Source organism: Meles meles, chromosome 10 (assembly GCF_922984935.1).
Source record: "Meles meles chromosome 10, mMelMel3.1 paternal haplotype, whole genome shotgun sequence".
NCBI lineage: Eukaryota > Metazoa > Chordata > Mammalia > Carnivora > Mustelidae > Meles > Meles meles.
In genome coordinates, this window is record NC_060075.1 from 27,565,756 (window position 1) to 27,592,560 (window position 26,805).

The window sequence follows — 26,805 nt, forward strand, 5'->3', positions numbered from 1 at the left end:
CACTTAAAATTCTTTAGGGGCTCCCCCTTGGCTTTTATTTGTTTAATAAATAATTAGCGGGCCCCTGCTAAGTCCCAGATACTGTTCATCACATTGTGGCTATAGCAGCAAGTCAAAAAGACCAAACAACTTGCCCTCATAATGCTTACATCATAGGGAGGTGGCAAGGAGTAAAAAGAGATAAATGTGTCCTGCCGTGACAGGTATGCATGGGAAAACAGGGCAGGTCAAGAAGTTTGGGAGTGTCTTCCTTGTAAACGCCAAACTTCTTGGTGTGGTGGACAAAAGATTTCACCCATTTGGCCCATCATCTACTGCATTCCATGGTCAAAACCACACACAATGGTCCATCTTCCTGAAGTTCCTCTGTCTTGTGTCTCCATACGAACTGCCATTCAGTCTTCTGAGCAGTAGACATATCATCTCTTTCATGACAGCCTTGAAATTTTCTCTGACACCTCCAAATTATTTGTATGCCAGAGCATGCCAAACTTCTCTAATAGCATTTATGTCACAGACTATGTTGTTATTTTCCACTTTCAAGTATTTATCTTCTTCAGATGTATAACAGACTCCCTGAGGCAAGACCATGCTACTTCACCTTGAATCTGAGACACTGAATACTGAGCCTGACAGAGAGTAAACACTCAGTAAATACTTCATGAAAGATGTGAATGGAAGCTCAGATGAAATAGGCCATTTAAATACACAAAATTGTCAAAGACCATCAAGAGTAAAAGGAAATGGGGCTGTTTTTTATATTTATATTTATTCTGAATACCTATTAAACCATGTACAGAGTTGACAGGATAATCACTTTTTAAAGGTTACCTTTTTGTAACATAACTTGAAGAAATTATCAAGATGAAATACCTAAAATCCATAGTTCTCTGCTCAAGGCAGACAGGGTACACTTGGGATATTATATTACATTTTAAAAGATAAGGTTTATTGCCATAATAATTTCTTGACATTTTATTGCAAATTACAAACTACTTGGAAAGACATTCATTTGCAGTAAATTAGCATTATTTTTATCTTTACTTTTTAAAATAAATATACTTTATTTATTTATTTGACAGAGAGAGAGAGATCACAAGTAGGCAGAGAGGCAGGCAGAGGGAGAGGGAGAAGCAGACTCCCCACTGAGCAGAGAGCCCAATGCGGTGCTTAATCCCAGGACCCTGAGATCATGACCTGAGCCGAAAGCAGAGGCTTAACCCGCGGAGCCACCCAGGCGCCCCTGAATCTTTACTTTTATCAGAAGAACACTAGGCCTCTAACTGTATAGACCTTGCATTCAGTCTTTGATAGATTGAACCAAGAATATAACAGATACCTGTTAGTTCTTATATATACACATCATGGTACATGAGATATTTGCTATAGGCTCATGGCAATTAGAAAATACAAAGTTGGATATCCTCTCACAAAACAAATTCTATGAAATATTAATAATTAACATTCTACTCTGATTTTCAAAAGCAAAATGTAGTATCAATGGATACTACTACAGTTAACACTGCCCTGACTACAATTTTGAAAATTGAAAGTGCTAGCCAACATCCTTTGTTCATCAATTAATAATGATCTCAGGTTCAATTTGATTGTGAAAAAGCAATCTTTGCTCAAAAAATAAAAATACTATCTTGTCCATAAGTTTTAATTAACTTTTCAAATATAGATCTTTAAGTATATAGGTACTGTCATTTGCCTAGAAAAATCTAAGCCAGCTAAACTGTTGTATATAGAGATGTAAAAGATATTAAAACAATGTATGTAGGCAGAAAATTTAATAAACACTGAACTTGTACTTGAATGGGTTGTTTTATTGTTTCTTATTTTGAATATGTACACTTTGAGAGCCTACTTGAGGGTTTTTGGAGTCATCTTCGGCTATCTGGCTTTGAGGCACCTACTAAGATCTTTAGCAGGATCATGGAGACCCTGTGGCAGGTGGCATGGCAGATAAGATATGGCTGGAAGTGGCAGATTTCTCCTTCCGGCTAGAAGGTTGACCACCAGGTCCTGAGTTTAGAAAGGTGTCTATACAAATATCTCCAGGCACACATACTTTAATAGTATGGACTTCAGACATATCAACTCTCTCCATACAATGGACATTGGCATAACAAGCGCAGTAAAACTTTTGGGAAAATTGTTGTAGGTCTTGAAGTGTGGGTTCCCCTTTTACTGTGTATTTTCCATTTCTCTCAAGTTGAATAACAAAACTCTCTGGGTTCAGGTGAAGATAGTCACTTGAATTCCAGTGTTTCCTTATACACACTCCTTGGTCCTGGCAGAGCGCTTGATTACACATTTTGGCTGCTAGGGTGACATTGATTATGTAAGGATTCAGTTTATTCTTCATGTAATTGTCTAGCTCTGTGCAAGATTGCTGTAAAATTATAAGAAGGTTAGAATATTAAGGGACAAATTAGCGCATCTGTCAATTAATTCACAGTGATAGGCAGTTTCTAAGGAAGCAAGATAAAACAAGACCCAGCAAGAGGTAGGAAGTAGTTTACCTTTTTTACCTTATCAAGCAAGATTATTCCAACTGTTTTGTAACATTTGTAAGTAAGTTTCACATGCCATTTGATGTAACTGAATAATTGACCAGTTAAACCTTAACTTCAGCCTAGCCTTAGACTTCTTCAGTAATTCCTAAAATAGGGCAGGATGGTAGGGCAGTTAGAGAATGGTCTCTGGGGCCCATCTTCCCAAATTGGTCACAGTTCCATGAATGACTAGCTCTGTGACCTTGGAAATCTTGCAAGTTTTCTAAGTCTTAGTTTCCTATCTGGGTGACCTTGGGCAAATCATTTAACCCAGTTATGCTTTAGCTTCATCATTTATAAAATAAGAATCATTCTAGCACTTACCTCATAGGGTTGTTTTGAAGATGAAAAGATACAATGCCTATAAAAGTACTTAGCATTAATACCCAGCATATCATTGGTTAGCCGTCATGAAATTATAAATAAAGGTAATAAGAATCATCTTTGTGAGACAAGTTTAAACAGCATGAGGAAGATTTTTCAACTGCTAGCTCAAAACAACTAAACAGGGGGCGCCTGGGTGGCTCAGTGGTTTAAGCCGCTGCCTTCGGCTCAGGTCATGATCGCAGGGTCCTGGGATCGAGTCCCACATCGGGCTCTCTGCTCAGCAGGGAGCCTGCTTCCCTCTCACTCTCTCTGACTGCCTCTCTGCCTACTTATGATCTCTCTCTGTCAAATAAATAAATAAAATCTTTAAGAAAAAAAAAACAACAACTAAACAGGTTCAACTGAGTATACTTTATGTTAAATGTTATGTATAATTCAAGTTATGGGTGAATTATGACAGCTCTTTTACAAATACACTTATTTGGCAGAGCACGAGTGATGAGTAACTAAAATGATTCATCTTGAGACTGATGCATTCTAAAACTGGGATGCTGTCTTTTTAAAAACACAGAAGATAGTCCCTTGCTTTCTCTCATAATCCATAGTTCCACCGAGAAAGCTGGCCATGCTAGTCCTCCAGCAGACCAAAGAAAGTAGTGGTAGTAGATCAGAAGGCAAGTCAAGGAATCTTGGCAGCTTCCACTTGATTCTATCTCATTATATGCCTTGAGATGATGCCAGCAATGATAGGAAGAATAGGGCCTTCCAAGAATGTCCATACTCTAATGCCCTGGAACCTGTGACCTTGTTACCTTACATGGCAAAAGGAACGTTATACATATGATTACGGAGAAGAATGTAGTCCTTGAGATGGAGAGATTATCCCAGGTTATCTGGATGGGCACAATTTAATCACATGAGTCCTTTAAAAGTGTGGAAACTTTTCCAGCTGGAATTTAAAAAAAAATGAGATGGAAGAAAGAGAACAAATTAAAGATAAAGGAGACTCAACCCAGCATTGCTGGCTTTGAAGATAGAGGAGAGGGCCAAGAGCTAGAGAATGCCGTGAACTCTAGAAGCTGGAAATGACCCTTAGCCATCATAGCCAGCCGGAAAATAGACATCTCATTGCTACAGCCAGGAGGAAATGAATTCTACCAACAACCCAAATGAGTAAGTGAGGGTCCTCCGTTGGAAAAGAATGCAACCCATCGACATCTTGATTCGAGTTCGTTAAGACCCATGCTGGACTTCTGAACTACAAAGTATAAGATAATAATTCTCTCTTGTTTAAACTAAGTGTGTTGTCATTATTATAGCAGCAGAAGAAAACCTCTTCTTAATCCTAGTTTTGCATGGTGTCTAGAATAAAATTCAACTTCGCCTGACTTATATACAACCTGATGTGAGGTAATTCTTCCTTCCTCTTGAATACCCCTCCCTTACCCACTCTGCCTTAGGCATGCTAGTTGTTTCATAAGAATGGCAGGTTTATTTCAAACTGCACTTACTTCTTCCCTCTGCTTGGAATGCTCTTTCCTCTAATTTTTTTTTTAAGATTTTATTTATTTATTTGACAGACAGAGATCACAAATAGGCAGAGAGGCAGGCAGAGAGAAAGGAAGGGAAGGAGACCTCCGACTGAGCAGAGAGCCCGATACGGGACTCGATCCCAGGACCCTGGGATCACGACCTGAGCCAAAGGCAGAGTCTTTAACCCACTGAGCCACCTAGGCATCCCTCTTTCCTCTAATTTTTAACACGGTCACTTTATCTCGCCATTCAGATTGCACCTTTAATTAAACCTCAGACACCTTTCCTATCTACTTTCTCACATCTGTTTTAATTCTCTGTATATTACTTATCACATCAAATATTTTTCTTATTTGTATATTGTTTCCATCCCTCCAACATTAATATAAGCTGTATGAGTGCCGAGACTTCGTCAGTGTTCTTCAACATTGTATCCCCGGGGGCCAAGATACATGAAAATTGATACCAAGTTCAGATGACAGTCTGAGTGACCACAGAGACAAGAGCTGGGCAAAAAGAGGAGTGAAGGATAAGAATGGCTTGAGAATCGTTAGCCTACACAAGATGTAGTCTTTGGAAGGATCTGAAACTGGCTTTCTAAAAGATAAGGCCTGGTTTATAGCATTTGTCAATATCTGTGGTATAAATGCATCTGCCGTGGCCAGTTTTAAGCTATCAACCTGCTATCACTGAGTGATTGGAAATCAAGCCCCCATTGTGGTAGCATGGTGTGGAGAAGCATATCATTATGTACTATTTCCACTTATGCAGATACAATAGATGTCAAGTTCCTCAAGAGTATGGATAATAGTAAAGTGAAGTATGCCCCCAATATTTATTGCTTTGGTTTTAACAGTACTTATTTCATTCTAAGTTTTTGTAATTTAATTTTTAATAATGGTTGTGTTAACAACCAGTTCACAAAATTTCTAAATATTTAATAATCAGGTCTCGTGAGCTGGGACCAGTAGGAGCTGGCTGCCATACCACTGGATCTAATAACACGGAATGCAAGGAAATAGCTTTCTTATATTTGATAACAATTGTTTTAAGTCAATTTCAGTCATTAAACCTGCAGTTACCAGTTTCTCAAGTTGTCAATGAATCAGAGAAAATAAGATGAGTAATCCATGATTCTTTTGGCTACAAATTACATAGAAAAAAGGGGAAGTAATATAGAATGAGCATTCAAAATCATCATGTGGGAAAAGTAGCAGAAATACATAAAACAGAGATCACAGGGGGCAATTTCAAGGCAGTGTCATTAGGTAGGAAATTGAAGAACTGTGTATGAAAAATGCTGAAGATGCTCTGAGAGTCATGGTAGAAGAATGTAAATCTAAGATTAAAGTGCAATAATAAGAGAAAAAAACTAGGCGTGACATAATAATATGTCATGCCGTACTACTAATTGGAGAAAGCCTGCTTCACTCCTCATCAGAGTAAGGGTGGAGTTCTCAGTTCTTAAAAAAAAAGGAAAAGAAAGAATGTAGTATGGGGAATATTTATAAATGATTCCATCAGATAATTTATAAGACCCTTGAGAAAGGTGTTTACAGATTTGAGACACAGTGAATAAAAATTAGGAATATATTTAGGAGAATTATAATTTTTTAATGATTTTCTGACATGGAAGATTTTGCACCAGGGACATATACCTTTCTCCATACTTATATTTTATATTATTTCTCCTTATTGGTGATCAAGCCAGAGACAATAGAGTTCTACCAAAAAGTAGAAGGGCTCAGATGACCTTGAAAGAATCTCATAATGGGAACTACTGTTGAGTACTTTTATAAATGAATTAACAATATAGTGAGGCTATCTGAAGGACAAGAGACAAAAGGTCTCTTCTGGTCTTAGATTGCTGTATAAAGTCTCTTCTCTATAGGTCCTAGGAGAAGTCTCCCTGGCCATGAACTCTATGAGATATTCTTTGTGGCACCTAAGTCTCTCATATTTCCACATCTGTTAGAGAAGGAAAAGTTGAGCTCCAGTTCAGCAGTGTCCACGTGATAGCTTTACTCTTGAGTCAAGAGGATTGAAGAGGTTGAGAAGACAGATCTGACACAGAAAAATAAACAAGGGTGAAAATAAAGGAAGAGAGAAAAGGATTAGGTGGTAATAATTAAAGGCCTTTTGAACTGAAGAAAATGCATTAGGAGAAAAATGAAAAGAAGTCACCCATACAGGGAAAAAAATGGACCATTTTTTCCCTAATAAAACAAGTTTTACTCAAAATTTTACTTAAAATAGACAACAGTAAATATAACCTGTGGAAAATAAGGAAGTATTCCTTTTCCTCTCCCTTAGAGAACGTTTGAACAATTTAGTAATATTTTGCAAAAAGTAATTCCCAATAGCTTATGCATCTCTTCCCCACTCCCAGCTCCTTTTTCTTCCTCCCCGCCCAACCCCCACCAAATCATTCCTCCTTATGTCTCTCCCATCTCAGAGACAAATTCCTTCAAACCAGAAGCCTTGGAGTCATCTTAACCACTTCTCTTATCCATCCTACTCATCCAGTCCCTCAGTCCAACCTCTCAGTTCTACTGTTGGATTATATTCAAACCACACGCCAGCACCCGGGGTCCAGGCCATCAACAGCTTCCTCCCCTGCTGCCGCTCTTGCCCATCTACCGTGGATCCTCAACTCAGCTAAGTAAGAAATGTTTGTCAGAGACTGCAACTCTTCTGCTCAAGTCTCTTCGTGGCCTTCCATATCAGAGTCAAAGCCCCATGGTGGCCTACGAAGAAGCCCTCCATATGACCCTCTGTCTTCTCGCTTACCACAAGTCTTCCTTGCTCACTGCACTCCGGTCACACTGACCTCCTCTGTCTTTCTTTGACAAGCACATTCCAGCCTGAAGGCTCTTGCACTCACCATCCCCACTTGGTCTCTTAAAGACTTGGTGCCTAGTTTTTATTAGGTCTCTGATCCAACAGCACCTCGTCAGAGAGGCCTTCTGTGACTGCCCCATCTTAAGAACCGCCATTTTATCTCTCTTTATCCTGCCTACACTGCTTCATTGCTCTTTATTGCACCTATCACCACCTGACATATCCTATCTGCATATGTTGCATTTCTACTTGCAAGGATGCAGCTTCATGGTGAAGTGACTTCTCTTCATTCAGTGCTACATTTTTAGCACCTAGGATTATCTGACACTTAATCCCAGGAGATGCTCAATAAACCAAGAGTCAGCAAATGTTTTCTGTATAGAGGCAGACAGTAAATATTTAGGGGTGACTGCCATAACTATTCAATTATTTCTTTGTACTGCAAAAGCAGCCATAGACATCTAAACTAAGGAGCATGCCTGTATTCCACTAAATAAAACTTTCCCAGGAGACACTAAAATTTAAATATTACCTAATTTTCACCTACTATAAATGCTATTCTTTGGGAGTTTTTCCCCATCCATTTAAAAGGAGAAAATTCATTCTTGGCCCCGGCCATCATTTGCTGACCCGTATAATAAACTGCCATTGAATGACTAAATGAATAAGCAAAAGAAGTGCTTAATAAACAGTAATTGAATGAATGAAAGAATTGACTATTATTTCATTGACTACTTCATGGGTTTTACTGAGACCTATCACAGTACAATACAAAAGCCAAACACCATGTCAGAAAACTGAGTTTGTAGTCCTCTTTTTGCTACTTGCTAGCCACATAGCCTAGAGAATTTTGATCAGTTTCACTGAATTTCTGTTTCCTTGCTGGAAAAGAGGTACAATTTTTTCTGCCTTATAACATAACCACACAAATGAAGGACAGCTTGATGCAACCAGTATTAACTGAGCACATACTACTATGTGCCAAGCATAGTACTTACTTTTATTATTCAGTACAACCATTCTCAAAAACAAAAGTAGAAATGTTTTCATCTATTTCCTGTCAATTCAACTTACCACATTTTGGCTTATATTGAGGCTTCCCCATATTACCATTCCAGAAACACCTAGAGAAACTGTTTCACCGATTGTGTTCACAAGGTCCTCCTGGTGAGTGTGACAGAAAGAGTTAACAGAAATAAAATAGAAATGCTATGCATAAGACAGTAACACCAAAGCAAAGAATTCTGACAATAATAATAATTCAAATATTTCCCCACTATTTCTGTTGCTACCACATCCTTACTATAACAAATATACAGATTTTTCTGTTATTATTTTAATTACTTCTGTTGACAAACCCCATGAAAGGAAAAAAAGGCAACTGAGTTAATACATTGTCTGTGCTACCTAGTTTTTTCATTGTTGCTAAGACAGTATATGATTACATTTAAAAGAAATATATTCTTGAGACGCCTGGGTGGCCCAGTCAGTTAAGCAGCTCTCTTCAGTTCAGGTCATGATCCTGGGGTCCTGGGATTGAGTCCCTCATCAGGCTCCTTGCACAGTAGGGGACCTACTTCTCCCTCTGTCTGCCTCTCCCTTTGCTGTGCTTGCGCTCTCTCTCTCAAGTGAATAAATGACATCTTAAATAAATAAATAAATAAACAAACAAATGAAATATACTCTTATTTTGCATTCACATAAAAATGGAGTACTATCTGGGGCGCCTGGGTGGCTCAGTGGGTTAAAGTCTCTGCCTTCAGCTCAGGTCATGATCCCGGGTCCTGAGATCGAGCCCCACATTGGGCTCCCTGCTCAGCAGGGAGCCTGCTTCCTCCTCTCTCTCTCTGTCTGCTTCTCTGCCTACTTGTGATCTCTGTCTGTCAAATAAATAAATAAATAAAATCTTTAAAAAAAAATGGAGTACTATCTGTGTGCATATTTTTAAAGGCTGTTAAAAGCCAAATCTCACTCCCTTCAAAAATGATGTTGAATTTCACTAAACACCTTTTGTGGCTGCTAGTTCATAGGTCTCACACCTTGACTTACCTCAGAAAAATATTTCAAAGCTATGTCAGCAAAAACTGGACGGGTATATACAAAAATTGGAAGTGGATGCTTCACACTGTGTACGGCAGAAATCCGAATGGCTTCCAAAACACGATTGCGGACATAGAGAGCAGCTTTTTGAGAAGATTGGAATTTGCCACTCAAATAAATGGATGGGAAAAGGGCCGTGCTTTCCTTCCATAACCAGTCGAGTTTATCGTTTCTCTTCTTTTCTATATCAGGGCAACTTCCATTGTAATCGGGTTCTTGAAAACCATTGTAACATTCAGGAAAAAGATAATAACCCCATAAATAATTTGGCCGAAGTTCTTTTACCAGTTTTAAGGTCGTTTCCATGAAACACCTTCCTGCGCTTTCAAAATCTTCTTTGGCTTTCTTGGCGGCCTCTGTTTCATTCAGTTCTGCATGTTGGTGGTGAACCAACTCAATAGAAAGGTTCTTGTAAATATCTTTAGGTTTCCAGTTTCTTATCCAGAGAGGCCTCCAGTTTTCCCAGTCAATGACACCCAGGCCCGTCGTGTCTACGTCTATGTAATGGTCAATATCTTTCCTGACTTTCGCCAAGTGCCTTACCAAGTTTCCAGTCTGGGGGAGTTCTCCATTCATAACTTGGCCAGTCTTGTCATCTATGTAAGGATAGTAGCCAAGTCTGTTATTATAAAATATTGTAATATTTTGTCCCCTGGCAGTTTTTCGAGGGCTTCCTACTAGAGAGAAAAGGTTCAGATCTAGATGCACGTTAAAATTTATAGAACACATTTCACTTGGGACATTCCAGACCCAGAGGAAAGATATGTTTGGAATAAAAGGGGGTGCTCTGTACTCCTGAGTCGAGCAACATATAATCAGAAGGAGGGTGAGCACGGCTTGCGTGACTCCACTGGATCCCACAGAACTCCTAAAGAAGATATGCTGGAACCTGAGCACACCCATTGCAAAGATGAATGACTATGAAAATTTCTTCCCAAACACTTCGGCTTGTCCGATATTTCATGCAAGATCCAAGTACAGAAGAGAGTGGAATGAAGCCACTTTGATGGATAAAGAGGTATAATGATCACACGTTTAAATATTATTCTTCTTGCTTCAATTTCAAGAATGTTTTGCAAGTTGCTTCATCTATAACTGGAAAAGAATAAATATAGAATACATTGTTAACATTATGTTTCTGTATCAAGACTGTCAACTTTACCAAGTTCTCAACTTGAAAGTCAGGAGTTTAATTCCGTTCTCGAAACTGGAGAACTCCTGTGTTTGAATCAATAAAATTATATTCTCTTCTGTATGATACAAATCCTGTAATAGCCAACATTTGTCTCATCTTTCCAAATAATTACTGAGCCTACAGGGAGATGAATGTACCTGTTTTTCCTTTTGCCTTCCCACTTGTGTAGAATGCTATGCCAAGCATTGCCTTAGCAAAGCCTTGTTAAATAGAATTCCAGTTGAATCTCTCATTTTTGTTTGTTATTTCTTGAAAGACCACCTTATAGTGGCAGGCTAAAAATTGAAAACAACCTCTCATAAAATTATGAGATTTCATCTTATTTTTTTAAGAGGGGCAAGTAGGGGAGAAGGCAAAAGTCTTATCTCCCAGAAGTAGTGTATCAAAAATGTGCCTGAAACTATTGAGTTAACCAAAATCTCCTACTGAGGAACAAGTTTAAGTGTTACTTGGAATAGTGTTCCATCATATCTCAAAGTGAACTGAGTAAAAGATTAAGTAAAAGATGCGCTATATTTGTAGATATCTGTTTGTCTATATGTATATAGACACACATACCTACACACACAAAATTTATGTATAGATATAAAAAATAGGTAAAATTTTTAAATGAAACAATGTATCTCTTCTTTATACATTTTTGGACAAAGCCTTGGGTCACAGAATTGCGGACAGACCTGGGTTAGCATCTAGAAAAGCATCCCTTTAGAAGATCTACTAGACACTTTACACAAGAATCTCATCTTCCAGGAGAACTTGCATGGCTCAGCCAGTTAAGTGGCTGCCTTCAGCTCGGATCATAATCCCAGGGTCAAAATTTGAGGCTAGAATTTTGTTTGTCAGAACAGATTTGAAGCTCAACTTCTCCTTAGGGGGAAGAGGAAAATAACCATCCACTTTCTTACTGTTTATTCACTGGGTTCTCCTTCTACCTTTTTTTTTTTTTTTTTTTTTTGGAGAGAGAAAGAGCACGCGTGGGCACCCAAATGTGGTGGGAGGCGCAGAGGGAGAAAGAGAGAATCCTAAGCAGATTCCAGACGAGTGAAGCCCAACATGGGGCTTGGGCTCTATCTCATGACCATGTGATGGCCTGAGCCGAAATCATGAGTCGGACGCTTAACTGACTGAGCCACCCACGTGCCACTCATGTTACATTTTGAAGAAGTTGGTAGTTGGGATTTTTGAGGTAAGGAGAAGACAATCACAGACAGAAAAAGCCAAACAAAACAGCTAAATTTCTTGGTTCAATGCTAAGCTCTTCTTTTCTACAACAAATGCTTTCTTTCTAGAAAATCATAATTAACAGATGTAGAAGTCGGCCACAGGAATGTCTTCGGACACCACTCTTCCGATAGTCTTACTTCCTGTAAGGAGTCTATGTATATATTATCTCAGTGGAATTAAGAACTGAATTTAGATAAAATTCTCTTACTATTAAAATTGTTATAGATTTTGAATATAAATTATTATTATAAATATAAAGGTGAACATTCAGAAATGTGGACAAATAGTGATAAAGCCAAGATTGTAACTTTGGTAAAAGCTCAGTGAGGACTGAAAGGAAGGACGGAGTGGAGAGTCCCAAGGTTTAAGGTCTCTTTCCAAAGCACCTCTGAGGTCCCCATTACCCTACTGCCCTCAGAACAACTGCAGATGAGAAAAGTATGGTTACAATACTTATCAAATAGCCCCAAGCCTCAGGATGCTGAAGGTACATTTAATGTATCTAAATTACCTCCGTAAATACTTCAGGAATCATTCTTTAATATGAAATGAAAAATAAAAGGCAAAACTTCAAGTGAGCAGCTGGCCCCAAATTTATTGCCTTGGTAGCCCTTGTATACTAATTACATTTGGTAGGCTGTGTATCATTTCTGAAGTACTACTTGGTCTCTAATTTCAACTCAAAGGCTGACTTCTACCTCCAGTTCCAAGTCATTGTGGATCTAAGCCGAGTTCTGAGCAAACTTAAGAGACCAGCATCATATCCCTGAAGCAGAAAAATCCATGTGCCATTTTCTTCTCTCTCTTTTCTTTTTAAAGATTTTATTTGTTTATTTGACAGACGGAGATCACAAGTAGGCACAGACGCAGGCAGAGAGAGAGGAGGAAGCAGGCTCCCCACTGAGCAGAGAGCCCGATGCGGGGCTCGATCCCAGGACCCTGGGATCATGACCTGAGCCCAAGGCAGAGGCTTTAACCCATTGAGCCACCCAGGTGCCCCCGCCATTTTCTTCTCTTAAAGCAAAAATTTATTCATGCTTTCAGGAAAGAAAGGAGCCTTTAAGCAAGATTTTTTTTGATAGGAAATTTCTTAAGCCATGATGTTTTATAAATAACTTGGCCAGAAATAGATATGATGATAAACTTGATTAAACAATAGAAGTTAAGGGACACCAAGGTGGCTCAGTCAGTTAAGCATCTGCCTTCTACCCAGGGCATGATCCCAAGGTCCTTGGATCAAGTCCTGCATTTGGGTCCTTGCTCAGTGGGGAGCCTGCTTCTCCCTCTGCCTGCTGCTCCCCCGGCTTGTGTGTGCTCTCTCTCTTTCTGAGAAATAAATAAATAAAATCTTTAAAAACCAAACAAGAGAAGTTAATACTATTTTTGGTGGTATTCCATCAACTCCCTCTTCCTTCCCCTTTTTCTTTATTATTATTAGCGTCATCATTATTATTCTTCTCCTTTGGTTCCTTCTCCTACTCATGTCTTAAATTTGTCAATATCTCCCACAGATAATTTTTGCACAGACTGGAGTTCCTTAAGGTTAAAGAAACTGATCATTCCTGGGACCCCTGGCTGGTTCAGTCGGTAGAGCACGTGACCGTTGATCTTGGGATTGTAAGTTTGAGCTCCATGTTGAGTATAGAGATTACTTAAAAATAAAATCTTTAAAAAAGAGAAAAAGAAATTGTTCATTCTTAATCTGTGTATCTACTACTAAGTACTAAGTGACAAACTATTCCTACTAAAGAGGTAGCTTTAAAAACATGGGGCACATTACAGAACTTCTAATTCTTTTTCTATCTGATTTTTAGTATCTGCTTTTCCCTATCCCGCTATGCAGTAGAAAGGAAAAAAAAGACAACTTATTTTTGAAGCAACATTTTATAAGTTCCTCTAAAGTGTCAGTGGGCCAGAAATTGCTCCAGAAACATCTAAATGCTCTTCAGTATTAAGCATGTTGGGTGAGAAAAAGCAGCTCTTTGCCCGGTCAATGAAGGAATTTAGAAAAGACTTAATCTTTTGAGGTGTTATTGTGTGGTAGAGCAGGGGGAACGTGTGTGTGCGTGTGTGTGTGTGTGTGTGTGTGTGTGTGTGTGTGTGTGAATGCGTGCACGCATTGAATCCCAGCAAATTCAGGTACCTTACAGTGGAAAAAAGATTGGTAAGGATGGCAAATTAACACAAAAATGCTATAAATTTTTCATTAGCATTTGAAATGAGTTTAATGGTAAAACAAGTCCTAATTGCAGTTGTTTTGATTGTTAACCGTTTTGTTGAATTAATGAAAGATTTCTGTAGTGTAAGAATGAACTGGTTTCAAGTAAGTACAGCATTTACTGTAAAAGTAATTTCTCGTTACAAAATTAAAATGAAGGTATATTTTCAAAGTGATTAAGAAAACCACGTTTGACATTTGTTAGCTATAGGAAAATGCTAATTTTCTGAATCCTGCTCCTTTCCCTAAGGTGGGAAGGGAGAGGGGAGAGGAGAAAGAAGAGAACCAAATAAATAATAAAATCCCTCAAAAGCTGTCCCAAAACCAAATTTTATTTAATTGCTATAGTAAAACATAAGAGATATAATTTACACATATACTTTTTATGCAGTAAACGTTTTTCCTGTTCGGCCATGATATAATTAGAAGGTAATACATCTAAGAAGCTAGAAAACCACCACATGATTAAACATAAATTCTAAATATTGAAGCCTTAAGCAAATTATATTGATAAGGTATAAAAGATATTAATATTTCATCTTCTTTTTAAAAGATTTTATTTATTATTTATTTGACAGACAGAAACCATAAATAGTCAGAGAGGCAGGCAGAGAGAGAGGAAGGGAAACAGGCCCGCCGTCGAGCAGAGAGCCCGATGTGGGGCTCGAACCCAGGACCCTGGGATCATGACCTGAGCCGAAGGCAGAGGCTTTAACCCACTGAGCCACCCAGGCGCCCCAAAGATTTTTTTTTTTTTTTAAGGTTTCATCCATTCGACAGACAGAGATCACAAGTAGGCAGAGAGACAGGCAGAGAGAGAGGGAAGCAGGCTCCTGGCTGAGCAGAGAGCCCGATGCGGGGCTCGATCCCAGGACCCTGAGATCATGACCTGAGCCGAAGGCAGAGGCTTAACCCTCTGAGCCACCCAGGTGCCTCAATATTTCATCTTTTGAAAATGCAAGATAGTTCAATAGCAAGAGTGTTTAATTGAAAATAAGAAAGTAATTCATCTAAATCTTAGAAGGAAATTCCTTTGGAAAGATGGTAAAGGTGCCTATAATAACATTCTGTGTCCATAATATCTTTGTAGACCCAGGAGTCCTTATAACAGCAGGTACATAATATATCCTTAATTGTAGGATTAGGTTGTTGTTCGAATTTCCAAGCCACTTACTTGATACTCAGTAGATACGTACATGAGTTAATTATTTAACTAAATGAATGAGCTTGATATACTTTGAATTTCAGTAAACTCAAAATTACAGCCAAGGTGATACCTTAAAATGAAGGTGTTCAAACAAATCAAAACATATCACCAGGAATCCACAGAGCTGTCAAAGGAAAAGCAGTGCGGATAGAACTGGGCTCAATTCCCAAATACAGCAAGAAAATTTGGGACTTTATAGCCAAAGAGCAAAGTGGGGGGAGAGGGGTGTCTGTGGATGGAAAATTACTAAGAGGGAACATCAGGGGTGAGGGGAGACTTTGGCTAAACTGACCTAACAGTCAGGCAGGGTGATCAGGCAAAACCAGGGGGCTAGTAGAAGATAGGAAACCTAATCAGATATCCTAGTTGACCAGGTAGGGAGGATGGGAATTCTTACTAAACTGACTTAACAGGATTCTTGCTAGAACTAAATTCCACAAGGAAGGATACAGAAGCCCAGCATTTGAGGCTTAGTCAGAAAGAGAGTTCAATGAGCCTGATTAGCGTGGTCAGTAGAGAGTGTTTGTCAGTCCCCACTGTGGTACATGCTGGGTGAGTTCATCATTTAATTAAGTAAATGAACGTCATGCACCCTGAATTTCAGTAAACTCAAAATTATGGCTTAGGGTACCACTTTAAGATGAAAATATTCAAATAAAAAATGAACTATAAGCATCCAGAAGCCACAGAGTTCAAACATTACTCAGAAGACAATTATGTCTTCTATAGCTTTGCGTGAAGCACTGACACACCCAGATATGACTGAACGAAGTACTTGAATAATTGAATCAAGTCTCTAAAATTCTAGAGGCTAGTTAAAAACACAATAACTTCACTAGGCATACCCTCTGCAATGCCATTTGTCAAGCCTCAGACGGAGCTTAGTAATGCCTGACTTATAGTCAACCCAGCATCCCACCACCAAAACCCTGGGGCCAGTCCTAGTTCTTCCGTAATCACATTGTCTCAGCCGCCTTGCACAAATAGGCAAAAAGCCTGAGAATCACTGAAGTCAAAGTTTAGGAGTAACAAGCGCCTCCATGATAATCAGTGCCTTGGACAATGAAGGTCACAAAGGTATACCAGCTTTGATATGGGCTATGAGTTTACAATTGGTCTTCTGTTAGCAATAACTAATATTTCTCTTTCCTTGACCAGTCAGGTGACTTTTGGGTTTTGTTTCTCTGAGTTGTCAAAGTCATAGTATCTAAATCTGCATGTGGGATTATAGCAAAGATCCCAATGGCCACTATAGTCTAATTCAGACAGAAAACACCTCTTTTCTCATAAATGTCCTCTTTCAAAGGCAGTAGGGACCCAATTGCATCAAATGTGATTAAACACATTTGCCAATGCTGAAAGTAAATACCATTGAAGAAAAACATATGAGCTCAGTTTCAAAAGATAATACAACAGATGTTTTTCTTCTTATCAATTTATTTGGTGCCTATAGAGATACCAGGCTGCTCAATGCTGCACATAGGATGCACATGGTTTTTTTTCTTCTTAGGAATGAGGACTGGTTCAAAAATCTTGTCAGTGTTCTAAATAATTTAATATTTATCTTCCTAAAAATACATGTTCTACAGTCCACCTTAAGAATGCACATTTTGGGGCACCTGGGTGGCTCAGTCAGTTAAGCGACTGCCTTCAGCTCAGGTCATGATCCTGGAGTCCTGGGATCGAGTCCCGCATCGGGCTCCCAACTCCACGGGGAGTCTGCTCTCTCTCACTGTCTCTTTCTCAAATAAATAAATAAAATCTTTAAAAAAAAAGATATAAAAAAAAGAATGCACATTTTGTGAAAGCAAAACTATGGCTGAATTCTCAAGCAAGCAAATGTCCTCCCAACTTATTCATCTCTTTCTCCACTTTTTTTTTTAAGATTTTATTTATTTATTTGACAGACAGAAATCTCAAGTAAGCGGAGAGGCAGGCAGAGAGAGAGAGGAGGAAGCAGGCTCCCTGCTGAGCAGAGAACCCAATGTGGGGTCAGATCCCAGGACCCTGGGACCATGCCTGAGCCAAAGGCAAAGGCTTTAACCCACTGAGCCACCCAGGAGCCCCTCTTTCTCCACTTCTGAGGAACGTGTGGCAACTCAGTTTAGTCTAGCTTTTGGCCAAGATGTAAAGTAAAATAAAACTCAAATCTTTCATTAGCCACATGAAAGTCCCTCTTTCTTTGAGGAAGAAGAGTTTTGTGGTGACAGGTGGACCATATGAATTCCATATGAGAATTATATACGTTTCATTCCAATGGGATCCTGCCTTGCACGTCTTGTATAAATCTTTGCCCTGAATCTGTAAAAATCTATTCTGAGCCTAGAGATAGATCTCTCAATGACTGCTACCACTGTGTAGCCTTTCCAGACACATCTGACTATTGAAGTATTCATTTCTGATTGCCACCAAGCGAATTTAAATGCGTCAAGGCTGTCATAAAAATTGTATTTATTTCTTAGTACCAGTCATAGTTTGTGTTCCCATTTGAAATAAGTCTATATTTCTTCACTAAACTGTGAACTCACTACTGTGTCCCCAATTCCCTGTACTGTGCCTGGTACACAGTAGAAGGTCCATAAGTACTTAATTGTATGGGTGAATGACTGAATCTATCCATCAATTAATTCTTTGATCAGATTATTTTTTCCTTTTCCCCAGTTTCACGAAATTATTTTTCATTTCCTACCATTCTCCCAAAGCACAAGTTCACCTACTGGTTAAAATACAATTTGTTTCATCTTAAACATTAACAAGATAAGGAGTTAAGAGAGTTGAAGAAGTAACAGTAGGTAGCTACTTTGACCTTGCATTATGATATGGAAAGTAAGATTTATCTTAGAGATTATAATTATCAGGGATTTTTAAGATTACTAATTCAAATCTAACCTGTTCTCTCAGGACAGTCCCTCACTGCCACCATTCTTTCCAGTTGTTGATGTATTATAGCTCAAGATTAGAACAACTGTGTCATAGAGCATAGCTAGTAGCATTTATTGTAGTCTCCCTTTACAAAGACTTTTCTCTCCTCTTCATACATCTACTTTTTTTGTTGTTTTGATTTTTACATCTATATATATACATCTACTTTTAATTTTTTTTCTTCCTATCTTAACTGAGTCTTCTACCTGCCAATGGGACCTGAAGGCTGGTGACGCCCACAGTTAAAGGGATTAAGGAGCCCAGACCAAAAAAGATTGAGATGTTATTTCCATTTTTAGTTCTATCCTGCAAGAACTGGAAGATTCAAATTATTCAATCTTTAGGTATTAACTTTTAAAAAATATATTGGTGATACCCAGATCAGTCTCACACCAAGGGATGCTGGGATGATGTGTGAAATGATACCTATGAAGTATTTTTTACAAGAAGCTATGCAAATCTAGAGTGCAGTATTGTTGCCCCTGGACTACCTATATTATGAAATCTTGCTTATTATGGTTCATTTGCATTTCCTCCAAACTATAAGAAAGACAGCTGTAGTAAGGTATGGAGACAGTGGTTTTTGACTTAAAGCAACCAGAAAAGTCAATATATATAATTAGAATAAGGATATCTCTGGAAAAATTTAAGGGTTGTGAATTCCTAGTCCAAGAATGCCAAAGAAGTGTTTACTGGGGATGCTGAAATTTTTAGATGCTACAGAGAAGTTTGGGGGTTATAGAAGGACTCTAATTTCTTTAAAGAGCATGGTCAGTGAGGAAGGCAAAAGGGAAGATAATGAGTCATATCCGCAAAATTTACTTCAAATTGTAGAAACTCAGTAAAAATTGTATTTCTTTGCAATGAAATTGCCCCCTTACTTCACCTAGAGGTTGGGAGGTTGCTGCTATTTGGCCTCGACGGAGATCACATGCTTCCAGTTCAAGGAAATAGAAGAGCTCAGATAATGCTTCCACACTGAGATCACCTCTAGCCTAAATGTAATTACAAAGAGTATTGCAGAGCAAGGGCTAAACCTTGCCTAAGCATTTTAGGGGCATCTTGGGCAAAAATGGAGAGGAGTTGTGAGCATGATTATCCAATCCAAGAAAGTGATGTTGGGGAGGCCTCCTTCTAGAATTTTTTCTCCAAAGCTCAGGCCACAACTATTAGCAGGCCATACAACTGATTTAATTGGTTGTAATGACCATTTAAAAAAAAAAAAGAAGTGAAATTGACTCTGATACAGTGGAATGGCTAGGCTAGGAGAGAACAGGGCAGAACAGAATTGGAAGCATGAGAATACCATCATCACATGTAGTAAGAAAATTATTTTATGGACCTTTTCTATCTGTTGTATGTTTCTAAATGTGTGCACTGGGTCACAATGTAAATTTTTTTTGTTGTTGTTGTTGTTACTGAGGAACGAATGGATCAAGCCACTCTCATAGCAGAAATTCTGGAGTCTGACGTACCTGGGTTTTGAGTACTGAGAACAGGTCCTTACCTATTCCGTAGCCTCCACAGCATTCTCAAACCTCATTCATTTAATTTCTTCACAACCAGAATAGAATTCTGATCTGTCTGAAGATTCTTTAATGTCTATAAATGACTGAACTACTATAAAGGCTCCCACGTGCATATAAAAATATTAAAGTTTGTATGTTTTTCTCCCTTTAATCTGTCTTTTGTCAGTTCAACTCACAGGCTCCAGGTGCAGAATCTAACAGGGTAAAGGCAAGTTCTTTCTTCTCCCATACACCTGATCCAGAGTAAATACCAAATAAACGTAAGTTGTTCCTGTTATTATTAATAATATTATCCCTTGCCTCCACCCCCTTGTATGAAAGGCAGGGAAAAGCATGACAAAAGGAGACAAAGTCCAAGACTACTTCATGATTCATAGACCTGCTAACATTAAAGCTTCCCTAGGAAATTTAAAAAAAAATTTTTTTTTTTTTTTACTCTAAACATGTGAGCATTCTGGAATTGTTCTGGTAGAGGTGAGATAGTCAACAAATTCATACCGCCATGGAGCCAGATCTGATGATGGCCTTCATCAGCAATGGCATTCTTCAGCTCACAGCATGGTCTTCATGAATCATGACTCTATCAGCAGATCAAACTGGCTCTAGCCTTCGTGTGCTTTGCATTAATTCGGTTATGACTGCTTCTTCGCATCTTATGGAGGAGTCCACTAAGAAAGCAACCTTCTCAAGCTCAGACTTCAAACTCTTCACTTAGCCCAATGGAAATATTTCTCTAACTTGTCAAATGTGATTTATCTGGACAGTTTTCAGCCTTGATATTGGATTAGTGGAATAAGTAAGTAGCATATAAATAAGTGACATTTAAAATGAAAAGTAACAAAAATTATTAATATAGAATTCAGATATCTCTACAATGTTTGGCGATTATATATCAGTTTGGCTGAACGAACTGGCTCTGCTTCCATTTCACAAAAGAGGAGGAAGAGCTGTTACCAAAACTCAAAGAAGCAATAGTTAACAAAATTATTTCTCGGTATCAAATTTCCTTTGGCTGTTAGCATGTTTATTACCTGTACAAGATATGAGTACTCATTCATAATCATTACTGTTGTTGTTATTAAAATAAACAATACATCTAACACATTCCTATATATCAAAATGTGGGACAGATGCTATCCAAAAAGAAAAATTAGCTACAGAGTCAACCTTCTAATGCCATTATAAAGATCCATTAGTACTTATAGTTACCCCTGCCCCCCTATGCTATTCCATAAAAACCTTAGTACATTTACCCTTGTCAATGAGAAGAGCCGGCAGTTGTACTTGTGTCTTCACCAAGAACGGAGGAGAGCAGAAGGACCCTGTGATTCTCACCTGAGACAAGGGAAACAGGAACTCAGAGTGACCGGCAACTAAGGATCTGGCTTATTTATGACGGGATGGGAGTGTCCCTAAGACTCACCTACTGGGAGACGGCTCAAGGAAAAAAAGGAATTCTGAGAGAATGGGGAAATCAGAATTTCTGCAGCAGAAATTCTGCTTTAGAATTTTTGAAGAGTTTGGACCAACTATGAAGTTGGGGGATGGACCAAGTTTGAGGGTGGGGGTTGGGGACAAGTTCTTTATAAAACCCACAATTTTTCTAGAAACAAACAAATAAACAAACAAACAAGCGCAAAACAGAATAGACAGATGACAAGATAACTTCAAAGATTTAAAAAGAAACTTCCAAGGCACGTGTTCACTTGTCAACGTAATTATAGGGTAGTGAGTCTCTCGAGGTTGAATCTAATTAGTACTTTAGTTACTTAATGAATGTTTATAATTTTGAGAAAAAAATATTGTTTTTATTCAGTTGTATATGGCTCATTTGCTTTTAATTCTTAACATGCAATAGCTATAGTTTTAAAAATCCAAGATATAAGTAATATTTATTGGTCGCCTAAACTGCTTTAAACAAATGTGCAATATCTGTTATATTTTAAAGGCTAATGTGAGTACAGAAAACCTTTCATTAAAATGTCATTGAGAGCGTGTTTACAGGAAAGCAGCAGTTTCAACCAATCTTTAAAATCAGACAATCAACAACTAATTAGCAAGTCATCTAAGAGTTTTCAGTTAACAATTAGTTATGATATTTGAACGTCTCCGTAACACTCTGGGGTAAGAATTATCATCTGCATTTTCTTTTTTTTTTTTTTAAGATTTTATTTATTTATAGACAGAAATCACAAGTTGGCAGAGAGGCAGAGAGAGAGAGAGGGGGAAGCAGGCTCCCTGCTGAGCAGAGAGCCCAATATGGGGCTCGATCCCAGGACCCTGAGACCAGGACCTGAGCCGAAGGCAGAGGCTTTAACCCACTGAGCCACCCAGGCGCCCCTCATCTGCATTTTCTAAATGAGGAAGTAAGCGTTAGCAAAAACCAAGTAACTTGCCCACCAACCCGGTTCTAGCTAATTCTGAAGATCTTGCTCTTCACAACGTCCTCTACTGGACAGGTCACTATCATTACAGATACGAAAATATAAAACAGGATATTTTCTGAGAAGGAAGACTAAGTATTTTAATTGTCTAGGACAGCATGTAGATATGGACATATTTCCACTGGCATAATTAATCATCATACTTTGCTATTAGAATCAAGTCGCTGGAGAAAAAAAGGAACGAAAGGCCGATCTAAATATCTTCAGAGGTGTGCAGTTAGACCGCATTTGCAGTGTGCTTGCTCCCAAACCCTGCCTGCTTTTGGTTTCAATAACTTTAACAGAATCCCTACCTTTCTATTAGTTTTTTGGTGCAACTCTTGTTTTTTGTTCATTTACTCAAAATGATTAGTGGTATTAATGTGGCAATCGTGTTTTATGTTTTGACTTCATTTATTTGGTTTTGAACAGGAAAATGGAAATGCTGTGTTCATAGTTACTAACTTTGCACATCACAGGACCAAAGAAGCTAGCCTAAGAAGTCCTTTAAACTAAAGGTCTAACCCTTGGGGCGCCTGGGTGGCTCAGTGGGTTAAAGCCTCTGCATTTGGCTCAGGTCATGATCCCAGCGTCCTAGGATGGAGCCCCGCATCCTGCTCTCTCTGCTCAGCAGGGAGCCTGCTTCCTCCTCTCTCTCTCTCTCTGCCTGCCTCTCTGCCTACTTCTGATCTGTCTGTCAAACAAATAAAATCTTTTAAAAAAAAATAAAATATAAAAAAAGTCTAATCCTTTACCAAATTAGAAGTAAATTTGAATTATTTATGGGAGTCTTTTATTTCCTGGTTAATGCATATTACCTTCTAACTTTGCCAACAGTGATAAAAGCACAGCCTTGTCATGTAACTTTCTCGGAAAAATACAGTGTTAGACGTGTGAAGTCTGCCCCCATCAGCCCCGAGCCTACACTTTTGTCATATATTTGAGGAAACGGAGGACAAAGGGCACTGGCTTGAGTCTAGCCTCAGTCCCAACTCCGAGAAGAGAGTTGAATAGTCACTAACATTTTAATTTTCTTCCTTTCCTTCCCTCCCTTTCCCTTCTGCCCTTCTCTCTCTCAGACACTGTACACATATTAACACGTTTCTTCCCAATAATAATCCTAAGTAGGCACAAATGTTGTCCCTGTTTTACAGATGCTACTCAACTTTTTTTTTCCCCACCTCAGGCAAGCAAGTTTCAGTTGAATCCCTTAACTTCAGATTTCAGAACCATATTTACTCAATTGCCAAAGTCCTAGAGAGCGGTAGCTCAGTAGTTCAGATGAGGAAAATAAACCAGTTGCTATGAGGCCAGGTGGGTTCTTCAGTTCAAGAGTTTTGTTTCATCAAAAAGCTAACTTGGGTGATATGTGAGATGTTTCTGGCTATCTTCACAAATTCAGCCTCGAATTTTAAAATATCAAGGATAGAATTCCAGAAAAAGCCCAAAGGGGTGTGGCTGGACCCAAGGTCCCAAATCAGAGGGTTGGCTAAAATTAGACTGTGTCCAGAAACGCTTAGTCTCATATACCGTTGGTGTCTGTAGTCATGTATAGGTTACTGCCCGAAGGACAGAGTTTTTCCACACCTCAACCTTGCCCCTTTCCATATTCCTACTAGTGACAAAACTAGGAGTCTCCATTACTTTTGTCATCATCTGCCTAAATTGGCTGGCACTTCTAATATCTCTCTGTTCACCCAGAAGTAATGTCATGGATCCCCTTAATTCCTTTGTGCCTGTTCTCAGGGGCTTTGCTCTGTAGGCTCTGGCTGTAACCCACTACTTCTCCCTGCTTGATCTGTTCTGAAGCTTGAAGAATATTCCCCTGTGCCCTGGTTTTCTCTTCTCTGCTTAGAACGTTCTGGTAAACACTGTAGTATCTGCCTGCTTTGGTTTTAATTCTGGTTTCTCCTCTGTACTTTATCTTAAAACTTCTCGTGGCTATAATTTCCACAACCCACGTAAGGCTCCCCACACTATTGTCAAGGTCTGCCATCTACTTGTTTGCAATTAATTAAGATCTACTTCATGATTCTGATCTTACCTGGCCCACAACCTCAGTTACAACTTACGTCTCTCTTGCTCCAGTTCCTAAGCTAATTTACTTCTATTTAGATTTTCATGATGTAATCATTCAAGGAGCTCCCTTAGTGTCTTCCTTATTTGCCTAAGTGAGAATTTCAGACATTGAGGAAGAATATTGAGATGTTCTAGAGTCACTGAGGCATCTCAGACTATATCATTGGTGCTGATTTCTTAATTTGTTGATTCAACTAATTTATTTTTTTTAAGACTTTATTTTTAAGTAATCTCCACATCCAATGTGGGGCTCGAACTTTCAACCCCAAGATCAAGAGTCATGTGCTCCACCAACTGAGCCAGTCAGCCTCCCTGATTGAACTATTTTGAATGGAGCATTTATTACAAGTCAAGCATAGGCATGGAGAATACTGCATAGACTAGTCTCTGCTCTATGGAGCTTGCACTTAGTGTGAGGAGACAAAAAGCAAGTAAATAAGCAAATAATTTCAGAATGATAAATGCTGTTTTAATCCATTTGGGTTGCTATAACAAAATACCACAGACTAAATAGCTTGTATACAACAGAAGTTTATTTCTTACAGTTGTCAAGGCTAGGAAGTGTAAGGTCAAGGTGCCAGCATAGTTGGGTATTGGCCCTCTTTCAGGTATCCTCAGATAGCGAAAGAAGGCTAGCAAGCTCTGTGGGGGCTTTTTCATAAGGACATTAATCCCATTCATGTGGAATCCACCCTCAGCACCTCCCAAAGACCCCACCTCCTAATACCATCACACTTCATATTAGGATTTCAACATAGGAATTTTGGGGGGACACAAATATTGAGACTATAGCAAATGCTTTTACAAAACTTGAAAAGAAGAGAAAGACAGCAATCAAGGTTGAAAAGGTAAGTCCTGTCCACTTCAAAGTGTAATGTATAATGTTGGCTATTTTAAGATTTTATTTATTTGACAGAGAGAGACACAGCAAGAGAGAGAACACAAGCAGGGGGAGTGGGAGAGGAAAAAGCAGCCTTCCCAGTGAGCAGGGAACCCAATGTGGGGCTCAGTCCCAGGACTCTGGGATCATCATGACCCAAGCCAAAGGCCGATGCTTAATGACTGAGCCACCCAGGTGTCCCTATAATGTTTACTCTTAAAAGAGATTGTATTGGTTAACACTCCTTCCAAAAATTAAGAAGGCTGACTTCCCCATACCCAAACTAACACTTTATCATTATACTTCATAAAGAAGTTGCCTATCTAGGTAATGTAAAAATGGTATCGTATTGTCATTTTAATTACAATTTCTTTTATTTTGAGAAATTGAGCCATTTCTTTGTTTCTTTGCTGTGATTTTCTCTGTGTCCTTTTCCCTTGTTAGATCTGCGTTGTTTTGAACTGATTTAAGAGCTCTTTACATAGAGCATTTAGCACTTTGTCACATGTTCTAAATGTGTTTTTCAATTTATGTTTTAATTAGTTTATGTCTGTGATAATTGTTTCCATGTCAAAAGCAAGCTTCCTTTTTTTATGCTTGTCTCTAAATATTTGGAGAACAAGGATTTTGAGTCAGATTCCCTAGCAACTAACTTAAGATACGGTTTCATGTGCAGCGATTTATTAAAGAAGTTTTCTCAGGAAAAAACAGGAGAATGAAAGCAGCAGAGAGACTTAGCCAAGGAATGATGCAATTTCAATAAGGTCCTGAGGAGGGCAGCATAAGCCTGCTCACTCAAGGGATCCAATTAAGGGCTACAGGAAGCAAAACCACACTGAACTGGAAGGAAGGTGGGGTTGGGGGAAGCACGGTGAATATGGGGAATTGGATGCACAACAAATTATATAAAGAACCTTGAGGGATCTATGTGGGCATTGCAAATGTCTCTTAATAATGTGTGTCAAGGGTCAATGAAAGGAAAGAATAGGGAAGTTCGAACCCAACATTTGATTTCAGTGTGGAAATCTCTTATTTACTTGTTAATTATTAAACTAGGCAACAGAAGGAATCTACCCAGTCAGGACAATTTGGTCCACACTGACCTAGTCACTAATGATTACTCATGTATAATTTGTTTTCTCTTCTCCCTCACCCCTTCCTGGATTTTGACAATCAATCCCAATGGTGCCAAAGTTGTGGAGAAAATCAATTTTGAATAAGTTGAAGGCCAAGTAAATAACTGTAGGTTAGATCTTAGGGGTCTATGAAAAGAGGTAATGCATTGAAAAGGGGAGGTTTGGTCTCGGTTAAGGAATACAGAATTTAGTCTTGTACTATTGCTGATAAGGAACACCTTTGCTGTATTTGTGGAGCAACTGGAAAATAGCCCCTGTTATTGACTCACATTAGCATCTCAGACTATTTTTTTCTTGTTTGAAAAAGAGCACAAGCAGGGGGAAATGTCATTCTTAATCCTCTTGTGAAGTAAAATTTTATCTTGTAAATATCAAGCTGAGGGCACTGGGAAGACTCCTATGACTCCTAATGACAAACACTTCTCTAGTACAGAGCATTAAGCAATTTAGGGCTGTCTTCTTCCACTGGTCACTTTCCGGCATGTCATATATGTACATTAGTGGTTCTCCAGGCTTAGAGGAGAGGATTAGGGAAAAATGAATAGTGCTACTAATGGGTTTATGGGGTTTGGAGGGGTGATAAAAATGTTCTAAAATTTAATGGGGTAATGAATGCACAACTCTGTGAAT

At 38.7% G+C, this 26,805-nt stretch overlaps 1 protein-coding gene across 2 annotated transcripts; it reads right to left on the minus strand.

Moving 5' to 3' along the window:
• Nucleotides 1–818: 818 nt before the first annotated feature.
• SPAM1 (sperm adhesion molecule 1) lies at nucleotides 819–21,027 on the minus strand. 2 transcript variants are annotated; one of them, XM_046021039.1, is made up of 4 exons: nucleotides 20,911–21,027; nucleotides 9,312–10,457; nucleotides 8,337–8,426; nucleotides 819–2,398 (listed from the first exon to the last, which is right to left on the minus strand). In XM_046021039.1, exons 2-4 carry the CDS (start codon nucleotides 10,263–10,265, stop codon nucleotides 1,937–1,939), a joined length of 1,506 nt encoding a protein of 501 aa, XP_045876995.1. In that variant the 5' UTR covers nucleotides 10,266–10,457; nucleotides 20,911–21,027; the 3' UTR covers nucleotides 819–1,936. The 2 variants fall into 2 exon arrangements, with proteins under 2 accessions (XP_045876995.1, XP_045876996.1); XM_046021040.1 differs by having other exon boundaries at nucleotides 9,312–10,451; nucleotides 20,911–20,984.
• Nucleotides 21,028–26,805: the final 5,778 nt, after the last annotated feature.

Coding starts and splice junctions, on each gene's coding strand:
- SPAM1 (XM_046021039.1), bottom strand. CDS start 10,265: ATGGGTGTGCTCAGGTTCCAGCATATCTTCTTTAGGAGTTCTGTGGGA. Junction 8,427..9,311: donor CTTTGAAATATTTTTCTGAG/GTAAGTCAAGGT, acceptor CACACTCACCAG/GAGGACCTTGTGAACACAAT. Junction 2,399..8,336: donor TCAATATAAGCCAAAATGTG/GTAAGTTGAATT, acceptor ATAATTTTACAG/CAATCTTGCACAGAGCTAGA.